At 38.8% G+C, this 17,012-nt stretch overlaps 3 protein-coding genes across 7 annotated transcripts in view; 1 reads left to right on the top strand and 2 right to left on the bottom strand.

The window, feature by feature from the left end:
• Positions 1–5,153, top strand: part of LOC141909113 (uncharacterized) — a 39,185-nt gene extending 34,032 nt beyond the window's left edge. For 4 of the 5 annotated variants that reach the window (XM_074799487.1, XM_074799483.1, XM_074799484.1 and 1 more), the window contains 5 exons: positions 691–810; positions 883–1,067; positions 2,297–2,455; positions 2,829–2,967; positions 3,448–5,153. In XM_074799487.1, the coding sequence (XP_074655588.1) occupies positions 691–810; positions 883–1,067; positions 2,297–2,455; positions 2,829–2,967; positions 3,448–3,542 (698 nt within the window). In that variant the 3' untranslated portion in view covers positions 3,543–5,153. Of the gene's footprint in view, positions 1–690; positions 811–882; positions 1,068–1,605; positions 2,456–2,828; positions 2,968–3,447 lie in introns of those variants that run through there. The other variant, XM_074799486.1, reaches the window with a different exon arrangement.
• A 259-nt stretch (positions 5,154–5,412) lies between these two features.
• LOC141908314 (uncharacterized) lies at positions 5,413–10,538 on the bottom strand. The gene is made up of 9 exons (XM_074798308.1): positions 10,424–10,538; positions 9,529–9,619; positions 9,127–9,196; positions 8,521–8,622; positions 8,306–8,419; positions 8,169–8,210; positions 7,565–7,686; positions 6,710–7,003; positions 5,413–6,610 (listed from the first exon to the last, which is right to left on the bottom strand). Coding segments are annotated over exons 1-9 (969 nt in total). The 5' UTR covers positions 10,426–10,538; the 3' UTR covers positions 5,413–6,478.
• A 795-nt stretch (positions 10,539–11,333) lies between these two features.
• LOC141908489 (uncharacterized) lies at positions 11,334–16,553 on the bottom strand. The gene is made up of 4 exons (XM_074798570.1): positions 16,242–16,553; positions 15,774–15,843; positions 14,907–15,009; positions 11,334–14,747 (listed from the first exon to the last, which is right to left on the bottom strand). The coding sequence occupies exons 1-4, from the start codon at positions 16,321–16,323 to the stop codon at positions 11,604–11,606; spliced, it is 3,399 nt and encodes a 1,132-aa protein (XP_074654671.1). The 5' UTR covers positions 16,324–16,553; the 3' UTR covers positions 11,334–11,603.
• Between the last annotated feature and the right edge of the window lie 459 nt (positions 16,554–17,012).

Genomic DNA, 17,012 nt, shown 5'->3' with positions numbered 1-17,012 from the left:
GAAATGCTAGACTTTTTACTTAGCTGTTTGTAAAGCTTGTGTATGGAATGTTTGTACGCATGTTGTTATTCTCTTATCATTTGCCTCAACTCTGTTGACGTGAACTCGCGTGACTGTGCCGCAGTACAAATCCACGTCCTCCCTCAGCAGGGATTGGAACCTGATGACCTTGTAAGACTACGAACCCCTGTCCTAGTTTACCTTTCACTCTCCCTCGCGGGGATTCAAATCTGATTACATCACTAGACCGCCACGGTACAGAAGCCTGCCTTAGTCAAACCTATCATCTTCCCTTACAGGCATTGCTAGAACCTTATCCGAGCAATTCAGTCAAACTTAACATTATAGCTGCTTTCACGTTGAGCTATCGTTTTACTGTACAATGAAGCATCTTGATTTGTCATTTCAAAGGCATGCCAAAAACTAAAAACTTTGGAGCCAGTTTTATAGACGGACATCAACTTTAACCCGGGGGCTAACTCGATTCATTTCCTACCGAGTTAGCCTCTGGGTTAAAGTTTGAAACCGGTCTATAAAACCACGCCCAGCACCTGGACCATGCATATATCGCCGGCATGAGAAATCTGACGAGTGAAAATCCACTTGAACGAAGAAAATGATCGAACCTCAACCTTACTTCGTTTTAAATAGAGATAACTGTAGTTAATATTTGATATTTTGTCGTTGTAGCCGATGGTAACGGTGAAGACGCTTTAACAATCGATCAACTGAACAAGGAGAATTATCATCCGAATCACCCGGCACGCTCGTTACATTTAGACGATTTGACGATTCCATCACCGGATCCCGGTAATTTATCACATCCTATAACTGGTATGAAATTGAATGAAAAGTAGATGAATTTGTTTATTATTCTCGTAGATGTTGTTGGCGCGATGACGAAGTGTAGAGTAAGCGCCGATCTACGATACCTGTACGCGATTGGTAAGCTAGACGATTACGAGTTACTGAAGAAACAAGTCGGTGAACTGTGCGTTATACTTAAAGGAACTGAAGCTCGGATTATTGAACGACTAAGAGCGTATCGTAATTCCACTCAAATACAAGTGAGTAGAAACAACAAGGTGGCGCCACTTACCTGCAAATCAGAAGAAAGTCAGCGAATTTTGTTAAAAGAAAAAAAACTAAAACTGTACTTGTACATTGTAAACCTGATTTTAGACTTTTGGGCACGTTGCATTTGTCTGACGAGTATTTATAGAATTAGGGGCTGGTTGCACCGTTGTGACTTAAGTCCGGTCTTAGGTTGTTAGATTGGCTATAGAACTAAGTTGGCCTAAGACTGGTTTTAAGACTGGTTTTAAGTCTAAGCTGAGACTATGCAACCGACCCCTGATATCGAGGGAAATTCTTATAAGAAAATGAACTAGGAAATTCCGGACCTAGAAATTTCTGACTAGTCCGATATTCTGACTAACAGCGATCAGCAAGTTCTACTCTAACAGTATTAAGAATAAACCACTGTTTAGACATATTACTACGAACTTGATAATGATTGCCATTGTATAAGATAACTTTATTTAACATTGGATATTAATCGATGATTTGAATCTAATTTTTGTTGTATTGTTGGCGTGATCGCAGAAAACTCAGGTAATAATGGTGTTTCATATGCGCATGTATCATCCTTCAAATTAAACCTTAGAATTCATACCCTCCTTATAAAGTTGTATTGTATATATGTATATTATGCATCTATCTATATTTATGCTTGAATTCTGATGCGGTTCGAATTTTTGATCGCAGCCTTTTTCATTTTGAATCGTATAGATAATTCTTAGCCTGTTTTTTAACTAGATTTTGTGTTTGTGTCTCTTGTCTTTTTTCCAAAAACATTTCAATGCAACGTATACATTGTTAATTCGCAGATTTGTATCATTTTTTATTTCTGTTAATTTTTTCCATCATTTAAATAATTCTAATTTTGACGGATTGTCGATTTTCTTTCTATTTATCCATTGCTTAGTTTGTTCTGTGAATGAGTTTTCGCGTTGCGATGCTGTTAGCTGACGCATATTACCAGTATTAGAATTGTATGTGGGATTTCTCTTTTCGGACCCAGTTCAGCAGTTTGAAATTGATCCTTTATGGTTTTCTAATTTTTGTCAAGATTTGCTGTTTGAAATAAAATCTATATGGTTTGCATTAGTTAGATTTTCCTGATGAAGCAACCTACAGTTAAATTCTAACTACTGTGGAATATGAATTATAACGCTTACTAACTAGCATATTGTCAAAAGTACGCAATTGATTGTTGAATTTTGTCATTCTTCAGAGTATTGAATACAGCAACCTGAAGGAGCTGTCGTCCTCATTGGAGCACGCCAACATCTGCGCCGGCCAGTCATCGAAATTAATCCAGTTGTTCTGGACGTCGACGCTGCCTCGTAAGAACGAACGCGGCGAATTCGTCGACGTGGAGCTCACTGAGGAGGTAAATAAAAAACTGATTCTATTCGGAGTTGGGGTGATTATTCGACTTGAAAGCCTTTGAGTTCACCTTTTCAGTATAAATTGGTGAAGGCGACTTTTCTTGTACACCACACAGCAGTGTATTGATGATGTAAATAGTAATGAGTTTTTGTCTCTATCAAAAGATGGCGGCACCTGTGAAACAAAGGGAAAGGGAAAGGTGCTGCAGGGAAGATGTTCTATAGCGGTGTGCCCGTTATTCAACAGACTGGGCACTTTTGGAATTAGTCAACACTGAAAGGGTTTTAAAAGGAGTCTTATGCGTTGTCTTGACAGGGGAAAAACACATGCCACATCGGTTTAACAGAGACGTTATCAATTGTTCTGTTTTGTAGAACCGTGTATTACGCGAGCGACTACAGTACGTCACTGGTAAATACTCAGCGTTACTGAAAGTGACGAAAGGCGCTCACAAACGATTACTGCTGACGAACAAGAAGAAAGAAGACATGGAAGAGGCGATCGTTCAAAGATGTAAGTTGTTACACTCAGTACATGTCCTTTGTTACACGTACTGAAAAGATGAAATGTATACGCGATGTCTGTACAGGGGCGGAGGGCAGGGGTTCAGGAGAAAATACGGCACATTTTGATTTTAGGAGTATATTGGGGCTTGAGCACATCTGGTTCCATTGTAGTTTTTAGTTCAACCATCAGAAAGCAGTTTCATGTAGTATTTATTGTTCAGTTAGCTAAGTTAATGAAATTCAGTAAATAACTCATGCGGTAGTGAAGTAGCTAAACTCTGACGTGGAGAATAGATAATAAGATAAAACCAGATTACCGTAAAAGCGAATCTTATTTCTCAAAGAATTAACGTTTCGCACTCTTGCTAGAGATGAAAATATTTGTTTTTAATATTTTAGATTTTGTATGCAGTGGATTTTAAACGTATTAACTCATGTATTCATTCATTCATTCATTCATTCATTCATTATTTTCTTATGTCTGCAGTGCTTAAGACTGAAATTGTATTGAAAAAAGCCCGGGAGAATCTGGAGAAATGTCAAGACGAAAAGGAAAACATGCCGACAACAGGAGCTTACTAGAAATCTCGACCCATCCGTAGTAGTGGATGAGAGACTTTTCGTGGAATACCGTTATTTCAAATGATCTTCCCATTGAATGTTCGGTAAAAAGATTCCAGCGATTTCGGCGTGCCAGTCTTTTTCATCGTTTTAAAAATACTATTTTCTTCTCAGTGTCTGAGAACGCCATTACAGTGATTCTTTGATTCGCTGATATTCAGGGATTATCTCATGGGGATTCTTAACCCGATTACGAGGGATGCAGATCTCCAACTCTCCGATCTTTCGTATGCACTCCCTCAGTCTAGCGCCACCGGGTCTACTGTTCGGACCCGAGGAACTTTGGTCTGAAAATGCATAAAAATTTTCGCTCCATTATACCGGAGATGGGGACATTTCATCACCACGTATCAGAAATTTTGATTGTCTTTAGGGGGTGGGTACAGGCCACAGTTGGTACCTGCATCCTGGAAACTTGAGTCTCCCTCCTATATCTGATAAATCGGCTGAAATTGTCTTAAGTCATGTGTTGTCGATAGTCGGCAATTAAAATCACTGCTAGTTTGGTGCTTATTAAAAAAGTGCATTTTATTTAAAAAAAACAAACCAAAAAAAAAATCGACCAAATCAACGATTGTATTGCAATTGTCTCGCATTAGCTGAGTTTTTTTTTAATTATATTACCCGGTATGTATATAGCCAAGATTTGTAAATATTTGTACATGTATTGTATCATAGTAGATTGTATCACAGTAGATCAAATAGATAAAGTCGGGTCTGACTGGTAGAATACTGATATACATCTCAGTATTCTGTGTTAATTAGCAAAACCCACAGTTGATGACTTCAGTGTGCTTTTCATTGAGTCTGGAAAATTCAACAAATATTCCAGTTGAACAGTTATCTCTCCAGGTCAAGTTGTTCGAAGTCTACTGTAGATATGTAACTTATGTAAGAAAATAAGCCTTCTTGTGTTTAGTATGTGTGTATATGAAATGATTGTTATTTATGTATATCTACGCAAATTGTAAGACCTCATTTGTATTTAAATTAGTATTATGCCTACAACCTTCACATGCCATGTATTGGAAGAAAATTGTAACATTCTATTATTGTACAGCAGATTCGAAATATCGCGCGTCTTGGGCTCATTGTTTTCAATTTTCCTTCGCCAAATCATGCGACGACGACCCATTGTCGCTCAGAATGGCCCCTTAATAATTTATAAGTCCCGCGATATCCGAGGCAAACTTAGTCTTCTGTACCTCAATGAATGGGCTCCTCATAAATCACTTTCAACTTATATAAAAAAACATTGTTACCAAAGATGTTACAAGTTACGCATATTATATTTGTATTTTAGCATGCCATCGGGCAGATCCAAGGTGAATTTATGAAAGGAAAAATAATTTCTTCAATCATGAATGAAGGCAGGACTTCTCTTCCAGATTTTTGAATTTAGGAAAAGCGAAGCCAATTAAAAGTTATCCGAGGTGTTTGAGCTTGTTGATATAATGAACAGCTTTCTCTTAGAAATATACTGTCAACAGTGAAGTGGTTTGTCGAGTCTTCCTGGGTCTGCTCCGGTATGCATCAGTTCATTTCTCTTTCATGTTCCTCATTAAAAGATTGACAAAGAAGAAATATCTCATTAAGTCTCAGTCGATGTTGTACATTTAACCATCTCTCTGTCCCACGGGCGGGTAGGAAGATATAGCGAAGTTGAAGTCAGTTAAGACTAGGGATATGTACTTGAAAACCCATGATATTGATGAAACAATAGCTGTGTATTCAGTTTTCAAGAAATTGCTGGAAGAATTATATTCCAGCGTAGCACAACTAAAAAAGAAAGTATATACAACTTACATGAGATAAGAACTGAAGTATTTATTCCGTTAAAAATATTTAAAATTTACAAAACAAATGCAATGATATTTATCATTATAAGGAAATTACATTTATTCATTCATACATCGAAAAAGATGATCATATGATAAAAAAATCTCAGATATGGTACATGAACATTTCATACAAAATTAAAAATTATAAAACTCTGCAATTTATTTTGCATTTAAAAACTATTTTCAGAAAGTATATTGATTGTATTCATGTTGAGCATTATATCAGCAGTTTAGTAGCACTTAAATCTCTTGAGCACTGAACGAGTTTTAGGAAGATTGCAGTTGCTTATAAAGATATCAAACGTTCAACATCTCTGACAAAAATTGATCATATAGTTTTAAGACCAGCTTTGATTGGTAACTGGGCCCTTGGAGATTGAAGCATTTTTAAACAAATTCCTTTTTTTTAGGTGAAATGTCTCGTAATGAAACATTGAAGTTATATCAACATGAATGGAAAATCAGATTATCCTGGGTGAACTTTGGTGTTGTAGTTAGTCGACTAGTGGTCTGAGATAATAGCTGAACGCACTATAGTTCGATGGAAATGTACTTCACTGTGTCGGCCATCTTGGAAGTAAGTCCGAACTACAGCCACTGTGCTCAATTGCTGTGTGATTGACTATTGATAGTACCGACTGACATTTGGTTTTACTTAGTTCAGAAATAGTCGACTAACTCTTGATAGTTCACTCTGACTTTCCTAGTCAAATGGAGGGGGCCATGGGAGTGTTACAGCAGCAATTTTCATCACTGAAGACAGCACAGATGGAATGTGTGATCATACATTGATGTATTGCAGTAAAAATAGATAAGCTATCCGCAGAATTGGACTTTACCTATAAATTATGACAGTCTGTTTTCTCTCAATACTGGTCGACTGTAATCAAGAATTCAAAACACATTGACCTCGCGAGGAATGTTGTAACTACGTGAAGGACCTCGCGAGGAATGTTGTAACTACGTGACGGACCTCGCGAGGAATGTTGTAACTACGTGACAGACCTCGCGAGGAATGTTGTAACTACGTGACAGACCTCGCGAGGAATGTTGTAACTACGTGTTGTTATTCTCAATAAACGGTTCATCAGTTTTCTCCGGGTCGTACATGATATTATCCCAGTGAGTGATGTCGTCGTCTTTACGAATCATCGACGCGTGAAACGATGGTGCATTGTCCGCGCGACCCTGAAAACATCAATAGTCAGTTGATAAACTACCGCCATCGTGCATTTCATTCCTGCGTTACATTATATTACAATGTGGCAGCGATGAGAAAAGATATACCTGCAGTATTTTGATCATTTCCATTGTCAACGATAGAAGATACTTTGCTTGGTCCGTTTTCACTATCAGATAATGGAAGCCCTGACCGTGTACGCGTACCTCATATTTCATCGATGATGTCACACGATTGTGCGACCAACTTCGAATTAAATACCACGGTATGAAATGTGTGTGTCGATTATCATTTGAGTTTTCCTCATTTTCGCTCCGACTGTCGCCATCTTTGTTATTGCTGCCGATATGCGTTAATTTCAATCCGCTGTCTCGAACCATCAAGTCGATAATCGACCCTTTCTGAAATAGTTGTTTATCGAAATCGAGTTAATCGCCTAGATTTATAGTCAGCATTGCCCAGGGTCCCTACAAATCAGTTATTTCAGGATATAAGGAGAAAATGATATGCTAGGTTTCTAATATGTGATAAATTTTTATATCTGAGGATGTTATAACGAGGTTCCCCTGAAGTAAATTTCAAAAACTTTTTTTAGAATTATGATTTGCTAGCACATTCTGTGGTTCTGAATGAAAATAATTCTAATGGCGATAATTCAAAGGGGTCTATTTGCAATCTAGACCAGGGAACTATTTGTAATTGACAGTGACTATTAAAACTACATTTTTACCATGGTTGGAATAATTCATTTGATAGTTAACTCAAAACTGTCTTGAGTCCCCACATTAAAACCGCATAAATCATTTCAATAGATGTACGTATTGAAAACATGAAGGAACTCAACACCAGTTTTCAGATTTAACTGGTCTTAGATATACCGCGAAAGTTGCGATACCATTTTTGGGACATCTTGAATATGTAATTAGGTCAATAGTAACTGATTGCGATGATGATGTACGTACGTCGTAGAATGAGATTGAATATTCTTGTAACAGCGAACATCTACGCACAATCGCAGACGTGTAGTCCTTTAATGTTTGACACAGTTGCACGTATTCAACCTCATTTGCTTCATTCTCATAATCTGAAATAAAAGCCGATGAATTACTACAACTAAAGCCTAACGTATAGATTATTTACCCACATATTCTTAGAATATCAGGGGCCAGTTGCTCAAAAGTTGGTTAAAGATAACCGGCCGTTAAATACCATAGTAACAATGAAATTTCAATTGTCACCATATCAACTATCCACTGGTTAACTCTAACCAACTTTTGAGCAACCGGCCCCAGGAGTTTAGTATTTCCTATCATCATAGTTTCCACTGAGTGCGTAAGGCCAATATAACTGTATTCAGACTGACAGACCAGTTCTCTGCAGTTCAGTCAAATTTGTCTGAAGGGTTGGGTACAGACAGCAGATTGACAGCTGTATTTAAGCAAGTTCGACTGTGCTTTATATCGGTCTTGTCTTTTCCAAACAGCGTAGAGCATCAAATTTCAAGGGGAAAACTTAAAGAACAGCAAAATGTTTGGTATATGAGGTGAATATTTTCCGAATCAATACCTTCTAACAGTTGTGATTCCGCAAATGTCGGACTGAGTTTTCCTGTAATGGAAAGAAAAGCACTTGAGAAATACACAATAATATTCAAACCAAATGCACCTTTATAATTATTGTTTCACCATTTTGAAAAAACATACCCGATTGAATGTCGGATTTGGCTTGCCAGTAGAGTAAGTGTAAAGCCACTGGGTCTTCAAATAAAATATTGATTTCTGATTTGACGTCGAAGCACCACTTCTGTAAACAAAGACCTGAAGCAAGATATGAAACACAATGGAAAGATATGCACAATAATTGAGGGCTTGAGGGGTTTTTCAAGTTGACCGGGTATCAAGTAAGAGAGGGAACTTACTATTTTGTGGAAACGCTACAAGGTCGTCCGGTTTGTACGCCTGTTTAGGATTCAGCTTTCCTTCATGCAACGCAAAATACTTGCGGCTGCATTTAGACATTCCTGTTGTTCAAGAAAAAATCACTGGTTGCAATCAATTCGAGACTTCTCTCTGGCTGCACGCATTCGAATATGAGTACAGCCAACCCCTCGAGTCGATATACCGCCCACATCTCGACATCCCTTTCACTCCCTGGGCATTGTGCATGCCCTGTACCAGAGGATATTTGATGACTAAGTTTGTTTTATTTTATGAAGCCTATACACCTGGAAAGGGACTACTGGCTACAATAAAAGCAAACAGTGTTCCGATAAGTACCGAGGCAGTACCAGCATACAGGTCTTAGGCCTTCTGAAATTTTGGTCGTGATGGTGAACAATAGACAAAATTAGCAACCAAAATTTCAGTCTCTATAGGCAGTGAGCAGGTTAATTGATAGTCCTGGAAATTCAAAGTTTTTGGCTATGGAAAAGTCTTAGAAAAGTTATGTAAAACGATTCTATCGAGGTATATTGAGATTGACAGTTAGTAGGCCTGCCTAATTGATGAAGCATTTTGTAAATTACCGATTTCTTTACAGACTTTCTTATGGATTTCATCGGCGTGTCTTCTTCCATTATGTACTTCAATAGATAACTAAAAGCACAATATATATTAGAGGCATTAAAATAGGATTACACTTAATCAACTAAACACTGACAATGATTGCTGGAACATTCAGCCCGACAGTCAGGGAATCTAAAATTCCCTGATTAGATTATAAGATAATCTATGGGACTGTTTCTTAAACAGATTCTTGTGCCACTCATCACCAGCTAGGACATGATGCCAAAAAATCGAAATACTCACTTGTCCCCGATTTCAAGAATAAAGTCCGAATTCCCAGATCTGTGAACGCGCTATACCTAAATAAGGGACCATTCTCAGGGTTACACGGAGACCCCCTTCTACACACGACACTAACCTACCTGTAAAGGAGGCATCTGATCATCCATAGTCGCTACATTTACAAATACCATACACGATAACTCGACCATTTTCATTTCTGTCTCTCTTTTCCTATCATTCGTATGATTGAAAAGAAAATACCTGCTTCAGACTTGTAATAACAACTAAACGCAGGTCATGAGAAAATCTAGTCAGTAACCTGTCCGTGGTTTAGTTTCACGATCGGATATATTCACAAACCACGATATGGTTGGTATAAGCCCATCCAATTGTAAAAAGCTTACCACCAACGATTAGGCAACTAACTAGAGGAAATCTGGAACTTTTCATAGAAAGAATATAAAATATCATACCAGTTCCTTGTCATTCATGTTAAGTATGGATGTCCATAGAATTAGGGATGGGCCTATTAGACAATAGGTGCATTCTGTCATCAATTGAAAATATTCCCGTTTTTTTTTAGGTCAGAGCTAATAGTTGTAGTTTGGTTATAACGTATCTCACAGTGTCGGCCCTCTTGGAACTAGACCTAGGTCCGCACAACAGCAAACATGCTCAATCCAAATGCGGTTGTAAATTAGTTTACATTAAGTTCGCCCCCTGGACTGGTCTGGAGATTTTCTATTCAAGTTGAATAGTTCTTCATGTTCAAAAAAAGATTTTGATTTCCAGCATCTTTTTATAAAGTTTACATTACAGATACATTATTGTCAGAGATTTTTGTTCGTGATTTTTCCACCATTTCTTATTCATTTTCCAAAAACCTCCCAGAATTTGGATTAGAATTTTTCAAATTTTGAGTTTTTTGACAAGTCAAACAATAAAATATTTAATTGAATTGAATAAGAGTGAGCGTCTTAAGGAATGTAATTAACGTTGACAACTCCGAAGAACCGATCAACCGATCAGACTTACATGTTTGTGTATGTTAACTGCTTTAAAACGCAATATAGTTAAACAAAACGCGTTAAAACATTCAATAAAAAATACTTTAAATTGTGTTTCCTGCTAAACGTACCGGATATTTCACATATCTCAAAACCCGGACTCGGTAAGTATAAAACGGGGATTTAGTTTAGGAAAAGGTAAAACACGGATTTGGTGATGCGGCCCGCCGATTATAATTACTTCGATCGCTCCATAGAGGAAAGGCCTAGATTCGTAGTTTACATAGTTTATTGAGTTGAAAATAGGTTCGTATAATAAATTTACAAACCCATCGATTATATAAACTAAAAGCTTACCACCAACGATTGGGTTACTAAGTTGACCCAGGTTTGAAGCCAGCGGTCACTGGTTCGAGTGTGTGATCAGGGGCCGATAATAGGTATCCCCAGTTCGAACCCTCAACCAGATACTGGTCCAGAAGCCGAGTAGAGAATGATGTGTCTGCTCAGAATCTGTATCTGAGGCGGTCACTGGTTCGAGTGTGTGATCAGGGGCCCGATAATAGGTATCCCCAGTTCGAACCCTCAACCAGATACTGGTTCAGAAGCCGAGTAGAGAATGATGTGTCTGCTCAGAATCTGTATTGTGATCTCTTGAAGAGCTCGCATCGTGCCACAACTAGAATCTTATTACTTTACAGGAAGTTCAAGAATCGACAGAAACGACTTCTACAGCACGAATCGTAACCTCGATTTTCAGAGGGAGCTTTATTCAACAGCCAGCATATTACCTGTGTTGTTTTACAATCCTACATCCTTTGCGTATGCCTTCATCGTCGTTTTGGATCCACAAACGAATGCTCAAATCCAAAAATCAAATATTTCAAACAGTATGTCTTTTTGAAGATAAGTAAGGATTTATTATTATTAGTCAACAGAAAACAAATACTCTTCATAAAAGCACTGAACAAGCGAACGACTCGATTATTAAAACATTTTTACATATTCTTTCACAATTTGCCATTAATAATGAAGGTAGGCAATGCGTTTACAGAGCCTACAAGCTTATTATTGTTGATGCGTTCACATGTTACTGAAACTATACGAAAAATGATGAATATGATTGGTGAAACTGGACGCAGACATCGTTAACATACGTAGTTGCTGTGTTTGCATAATACACCATGTAGCTCTTGTTCTTGATATGATTATCTATTCGAACAGATCCCCGAAAAAATGCGAAAAACTGAAATAAGCAAATAAACAAGGATGAGAAAAGAAGCCATTGTAAAGACGATGTAGCCTATCACGTGAGCACCGTTTGATGACGCAATCACCTTGACCGTTATCGACGAGATCAACAGGACGAAAAGCGACAAGAAGTAAAGCGTGTTCTCGATGTCGAAATCTGGAATACATTCTTTGCGAAATGGGCGAAAATAAACTTGATGTAAAAGTAAAACGGTAAACAAGACGCTAACTAAAAACACACACACTGATAAATCGCTGGAGACAAATGAGAATACAGCCGCCAGGACAACTTTTTGGACCATAAACAGAAAGGCCATATATCGGCTATGTGGTGGTCGAAACGGATCTGCCAATTTACCGATCAAAGCATCGAAAAGCTCTTTCTTGCGCAATGCATCGTCATTGTCTGGGTGGATCTCCAGGTCAGCTCGCATCGATTCATAATACACCAGGCAGACAATGACGACTATGGATAGCACCAGACCGAATACAGCTACCGCCGTGCTGGCTACAACCGTGTAGTAATGACAATCGTCTGAGCCGCAACTCAGGTATGGGAATCTGGGCATGTACATCGTACCGTCTGGGTCTCTCTCGCACGGGAGCAAGATGCTAAACGATGATTTGAAAATCGGGTAGAAGGCGCAATCAATTACGAAAAGCACGAGACCCACGCATTGATAAACAAACAAAAGCATTTTATGACTTCTGACTTCTTGATTGTCATTTTCGCCTCCCAGCATAGGTCGCAGGGCGACGTCCACTGCCCTGCAGCGGCCTACTATATTACGAACTCTTTCAAAAGCGTACCGAAAAACTATAGCTAGAAATGCCAGAACAGCGGCTACGATCGGTATTGCTAGTGATATAACTAGATTAGCTAAAGGACTCCGCAGAATTGGGAACTGACATTTCAAACTCTCAAATCGAAAACTGAAGGGATCTTCGACGTAGTAGGAGATGAATTTAACAATCGCATCGATAGCTGGAAGGTGAATTTGCGCGAAGATGGTGCTTGTGATCTGACCGAAAAACAGCAATTGTTTAAGAAGCCCGTTCAAACTGTAACTGTCGTTAATCGAGTTAAGAATCACGAACAGCACGGTCACCTGGAACACCCAAATCGACACCATTCTGAAAATAGCCAACAAAAACACGGCGACAATAGTGATGATTTTCGACCAGATTTTGATCGAGCCAATTCGACGCCTAAGCACCGGCACACAACGGGTCAAAATCGGCAACACGACAAATATGGTCAGCGATATTAGAGAAAATATGATTATCTGCCATTTTGTGGCGAACAAATTTTCTTTCGCGTCGCAGGCAAGACATATATCACCGGCTTTGTAAAACTTCGGGTAAGCGGAGTCACCGTTGTCAGAGACGCGTTTACATCGGGAACATTTCCGATCGAAAAGATTATAATTGGGGTTACATACGCAACGGTGATCGCAGACGACACGCCCGGAGATTTTGTAATCACCAGGAGCGCTGTCGTCGATCATATAGCAACTGCAATTACCGAACGGGTTACAGATAGGCTTTGAGGCGAAACATTCGACAAATCCGTAAAGCGTACCGTTCACTAAAGACGGGTACCAGTTTTCCTTGTAGGTTATTGTTTTATTCGGTGAATTTATCATCGAACAATTACCGCCATTTAAGCATGGTTTACAAAGGCCTTTACTTCCGAAGTATCCTTCGTTGCAAGTGCAATTTTCATAGCCGTAATATCCCGGGTCGATCAGTAGAGCCCCGTTAACCTTGCTTGGTGTCGATTTCAACAACGACAGACTGACATCTGGACATTCCAAATGTTCCTCTTGTATATTGCGAGTTGAATCGGTCGAGAATTCGAGAATATGGTTGTCAGGATCCCAGTACATAGCCGGATTGTCTGTCAGATCGAGCAGGCTTAATGACGAAAACACATTAAAACTTCTGGGTATCGCGCCTTCGAGCTCGTTCATCCTCAAATAAAGTTCTATAAGGTAGTTCATCTCTGGATTATACCCTGGTAGTGTGCCTTTTATACGGTTATAACTAAAGTCGATCACGACAGCTGTCTTATACATGAACAAGCTATACTTGTAATCTTCAAATAGTTTACCGTTTAAGCCACAACTTCTGCATTTAATGAATTCCAGTCTGGAAACCTCGATTATCGGCGTGAACGAACCAGCCGTAGGGGGAAATATCTTCATGAATCGCTCGAAACTGATATTCAGAGGGTTATACGATAGATCAATTGAATATAGCTTTGGGTTTCGGAACGGCGTTTGGTCGGCTGACAACGTTATGTGATTTCGTTCGACGCCTAAATACCTCAGGTTTTTCAAATTGACCAAATTCGACGGTAAATTTCCAGTGAAATCATTTTCTCCTAAACGGATAAATTTAAGCTTTTTCATCGCGCCTATACTGTCCGGGATATTACCGCGAAGTTCGTTTGAATCGAGGTGCAACTCTTCGTTCTGTTGCAACTGCAAACCGAATCCATCAGGGATCTTCCCGTAGAGCTGCGCCTTCGAAAGATGCATCCATTTGACGCCTGTTAGATTAGAGAACCCGCGCGGTATCGGGCTTCGTAGATTTTTGCAGTACTCCAAATCGAGAAAGCGAAGCACAGGCATGTTTTCACCAAAACAGTCAGGTATACTGCCACTGATACTTGTTTCTCCTAAACTGAAAATACGCAGATCCTTCAAAGCGCAAAATTCTTTAACGATTCGGCCACGTACTCCCCAGTTCGAGGATAGCTGCACCAAGCGAAGCTTCGGATATCCGGCCAGGAATTCGATATGACCCGATGTTTTGGCAAAAGATGCAGTCAGTCTTTCAAAAGCTTTGTTCTGCGGATCCAAATAAACATCGATGTTGCCGGTTAAGTTCGCATTGTAGTTAAAACATAGGTATTTTAACGAGGACAAATCGTGCAAGCGAGGCACATGACCATTAAGTCGATTCCTCGACAAAGAAACGGAAATGACGTCACCGTTTGCATTGCAGCCGATACCGTACCACAGGCAGAAGTTGACTGTGTCATTATTCCAGTTGTCATGAAACATCCAATCCGGGCCGCCGGTTGAGTCAAACAACTGTAATTTACAAAAACATTGGCTGAATTATTGATTGATTTATTTTCTTGGTTTAATCATTTAAGCATTATGCAATCAATCGATCGGAAAAACAGTTCGGAAATTTTCAAGATATCTAATTTCATTTGTAACATATAAAGTTGTAACTTGGATATTTACATTTTTGAGCGTGTTTAACTGAGCTGATTTTCCGGGATAGGGTTTCGGGTCGGTCCATTTCACCGGTTGTTCGCTGCCTTCTGACGAACACACTTGCATCGGTCTGAAAAACAGCCGCGTCCTTTAACATTGATGTATAAAGAAATATAGATCATTGATAGAAAACTAAGTTGATAGTTCATTGACGCCTTGAAAAATAACACATATCCGCGATTGAATTTTGACTGGCTCCTCTCAAAAAAGCGATTTTTTCTACCGCTCCAATGCGCATGCGCGAACCCACCACACTAAGAAATTTCGAATAGTAAAACGTTAATAGGGGTTCGAACCCGCTAGCGCCGGAGTACCAGTAAAACGTTCTACCGAGTGAGCTAACGAGTTACACAAATAATTCAAAAAATTTATCAAAAAAAGAATAAGAGTTACAATATGCATTTGGTTACATAATAAACGCCACTATAACTGTCACTGCCACTGTAACTGTTATTTTGAAACGCCATTATCGATGACGTAGTGCACAATGACTCACACAGAACACATGACGCATATATACTATAGGTATCAATGTGCATATAAACACTATTGGCCTTTATGCTGTTTTAAAAACCCACAATATTGAAGGGAAAATTACTGCGAAATCCGTTTTCCTGATGTTTCGAAAAAATGTCTTCTTTCAAATTTTGAATAGATTTCTGACGCTTTCTTGCAAAGTAATTATGTCGTTAGCATTGCGGACTTTTGATATATGTTTTAATCAAGTTGGAAGCGAGAAATATTCGTAAGCAACAAGACTTCAGAATTCATACTTTCTTCATGCATTACGAACGAAAGTCTCGTATTGTCGTGGGATTTCTGTCGTTTGCTTACCGCCTGAGATAGCGATCTTGACGGACGTTGTAGAGCAGATACTCGGTGAAAATGTTCGTTTCCCCTTGAGCTGAAATCAAAAGAGTCTCTCGTACAGGCATTCTCACATAGTAGTACAATAACCACACTCAAACGTGGTGAACGGATGATAAAATAAAAACCCACTGTGTACAAATTAAAAGAATTTTGAATACTTTAATTCTTAATTTCACATACTTCTCATACTTTCTTTCACAAAGAGCTCGCTGTACGGGTGGATTAAGGACAATCAGTAAAATCGTGTCATTTTGTGACAACATCGGTGCATAGGTACCGTAATAACGTGCGATTTTTTAAGAAGATATTGAATCTATATAATTGAAAATTTTGCATACCGCTATACATTTGTGTATAGGTTCAATATGCATTTTCTATAAGATTGAACGAATAAAATAATGAATAGAATAAATGAATTTGTTCACAGCTTACCGTCATACTGAATCACGTGAACTACTTGACAGTTGAACAAAATCGTCGACCAGATGAAAGACAACTTGATCAATCGCAGCATCTCCAATCAGACAAACAACGTGTTTATCCGTGAATAAGGCAAAATCCATTCATTTTTACAAGACACATATAGCGAAGATTAGTAGAAATGCTTGGGAGTAGAGTTTATTGGCGCTCCAAAGTTCTGTATGGTGTCAATATGCATTTCGTTGGATCGACTACATGACGAATATTCAAGTCATCTTTCTTTCATTTCAGATACGGTTCGATCATCTGCGTCGGCGCCCTTTATACGCTGCGGGATCCGTTTTTACGCAATGGGAAAACCCATCCGGCACGTGAGCTTGCACGTCTGTTTTTAAGTCCTATTGAATTTTACCTTCCCATACAGTTTGTATTTACTTAAACAATACACTTACCAATCCCATTGCTCACTGCTTTCCTGTTTTGAACATACGGGCTTTAATCAATGCCAGTTCTCTATCTTTATATTTTTTTCAAGTATAGAATTAATGAATAACTCGGGTATGTGTATTACGCCTGCAGTAGTTGTAATTGCTGGGCTAAACATACCACATTTTGTTGACGCTACTTGTTGACCTAAAAACGTCTTGGGTTTTTTACTGGTAGATTTATATCAGGAAAACAAGTCCGCTGCCTCACGTTAGAGGATTTTTATGGTCGTTCTTTCAATTCCGGGGGTCATAATCGTTGTTAACCGCAGTTTCATATAGCAAACTGGCTGAAATC

The sequence above is a fragment of the Tubulanus polymorphus genome, chromosome 7 (genome assembly GCF_964204645.1).
Source record: "Tubulanus polymorphus chromosome 7, tnTubPoly1.2, whole genome shotgun sequence".
Lineage (NCBI taxonomy): Eukaryota > Metazoa > Nemertea > Palaeonemertea > Tubulaniformes > Tubulanidae > Tubulanus > Tubulanus polymorphus.
This window is presented reverse-complemented; position numbering and strand designations above follow the sequence as displayed.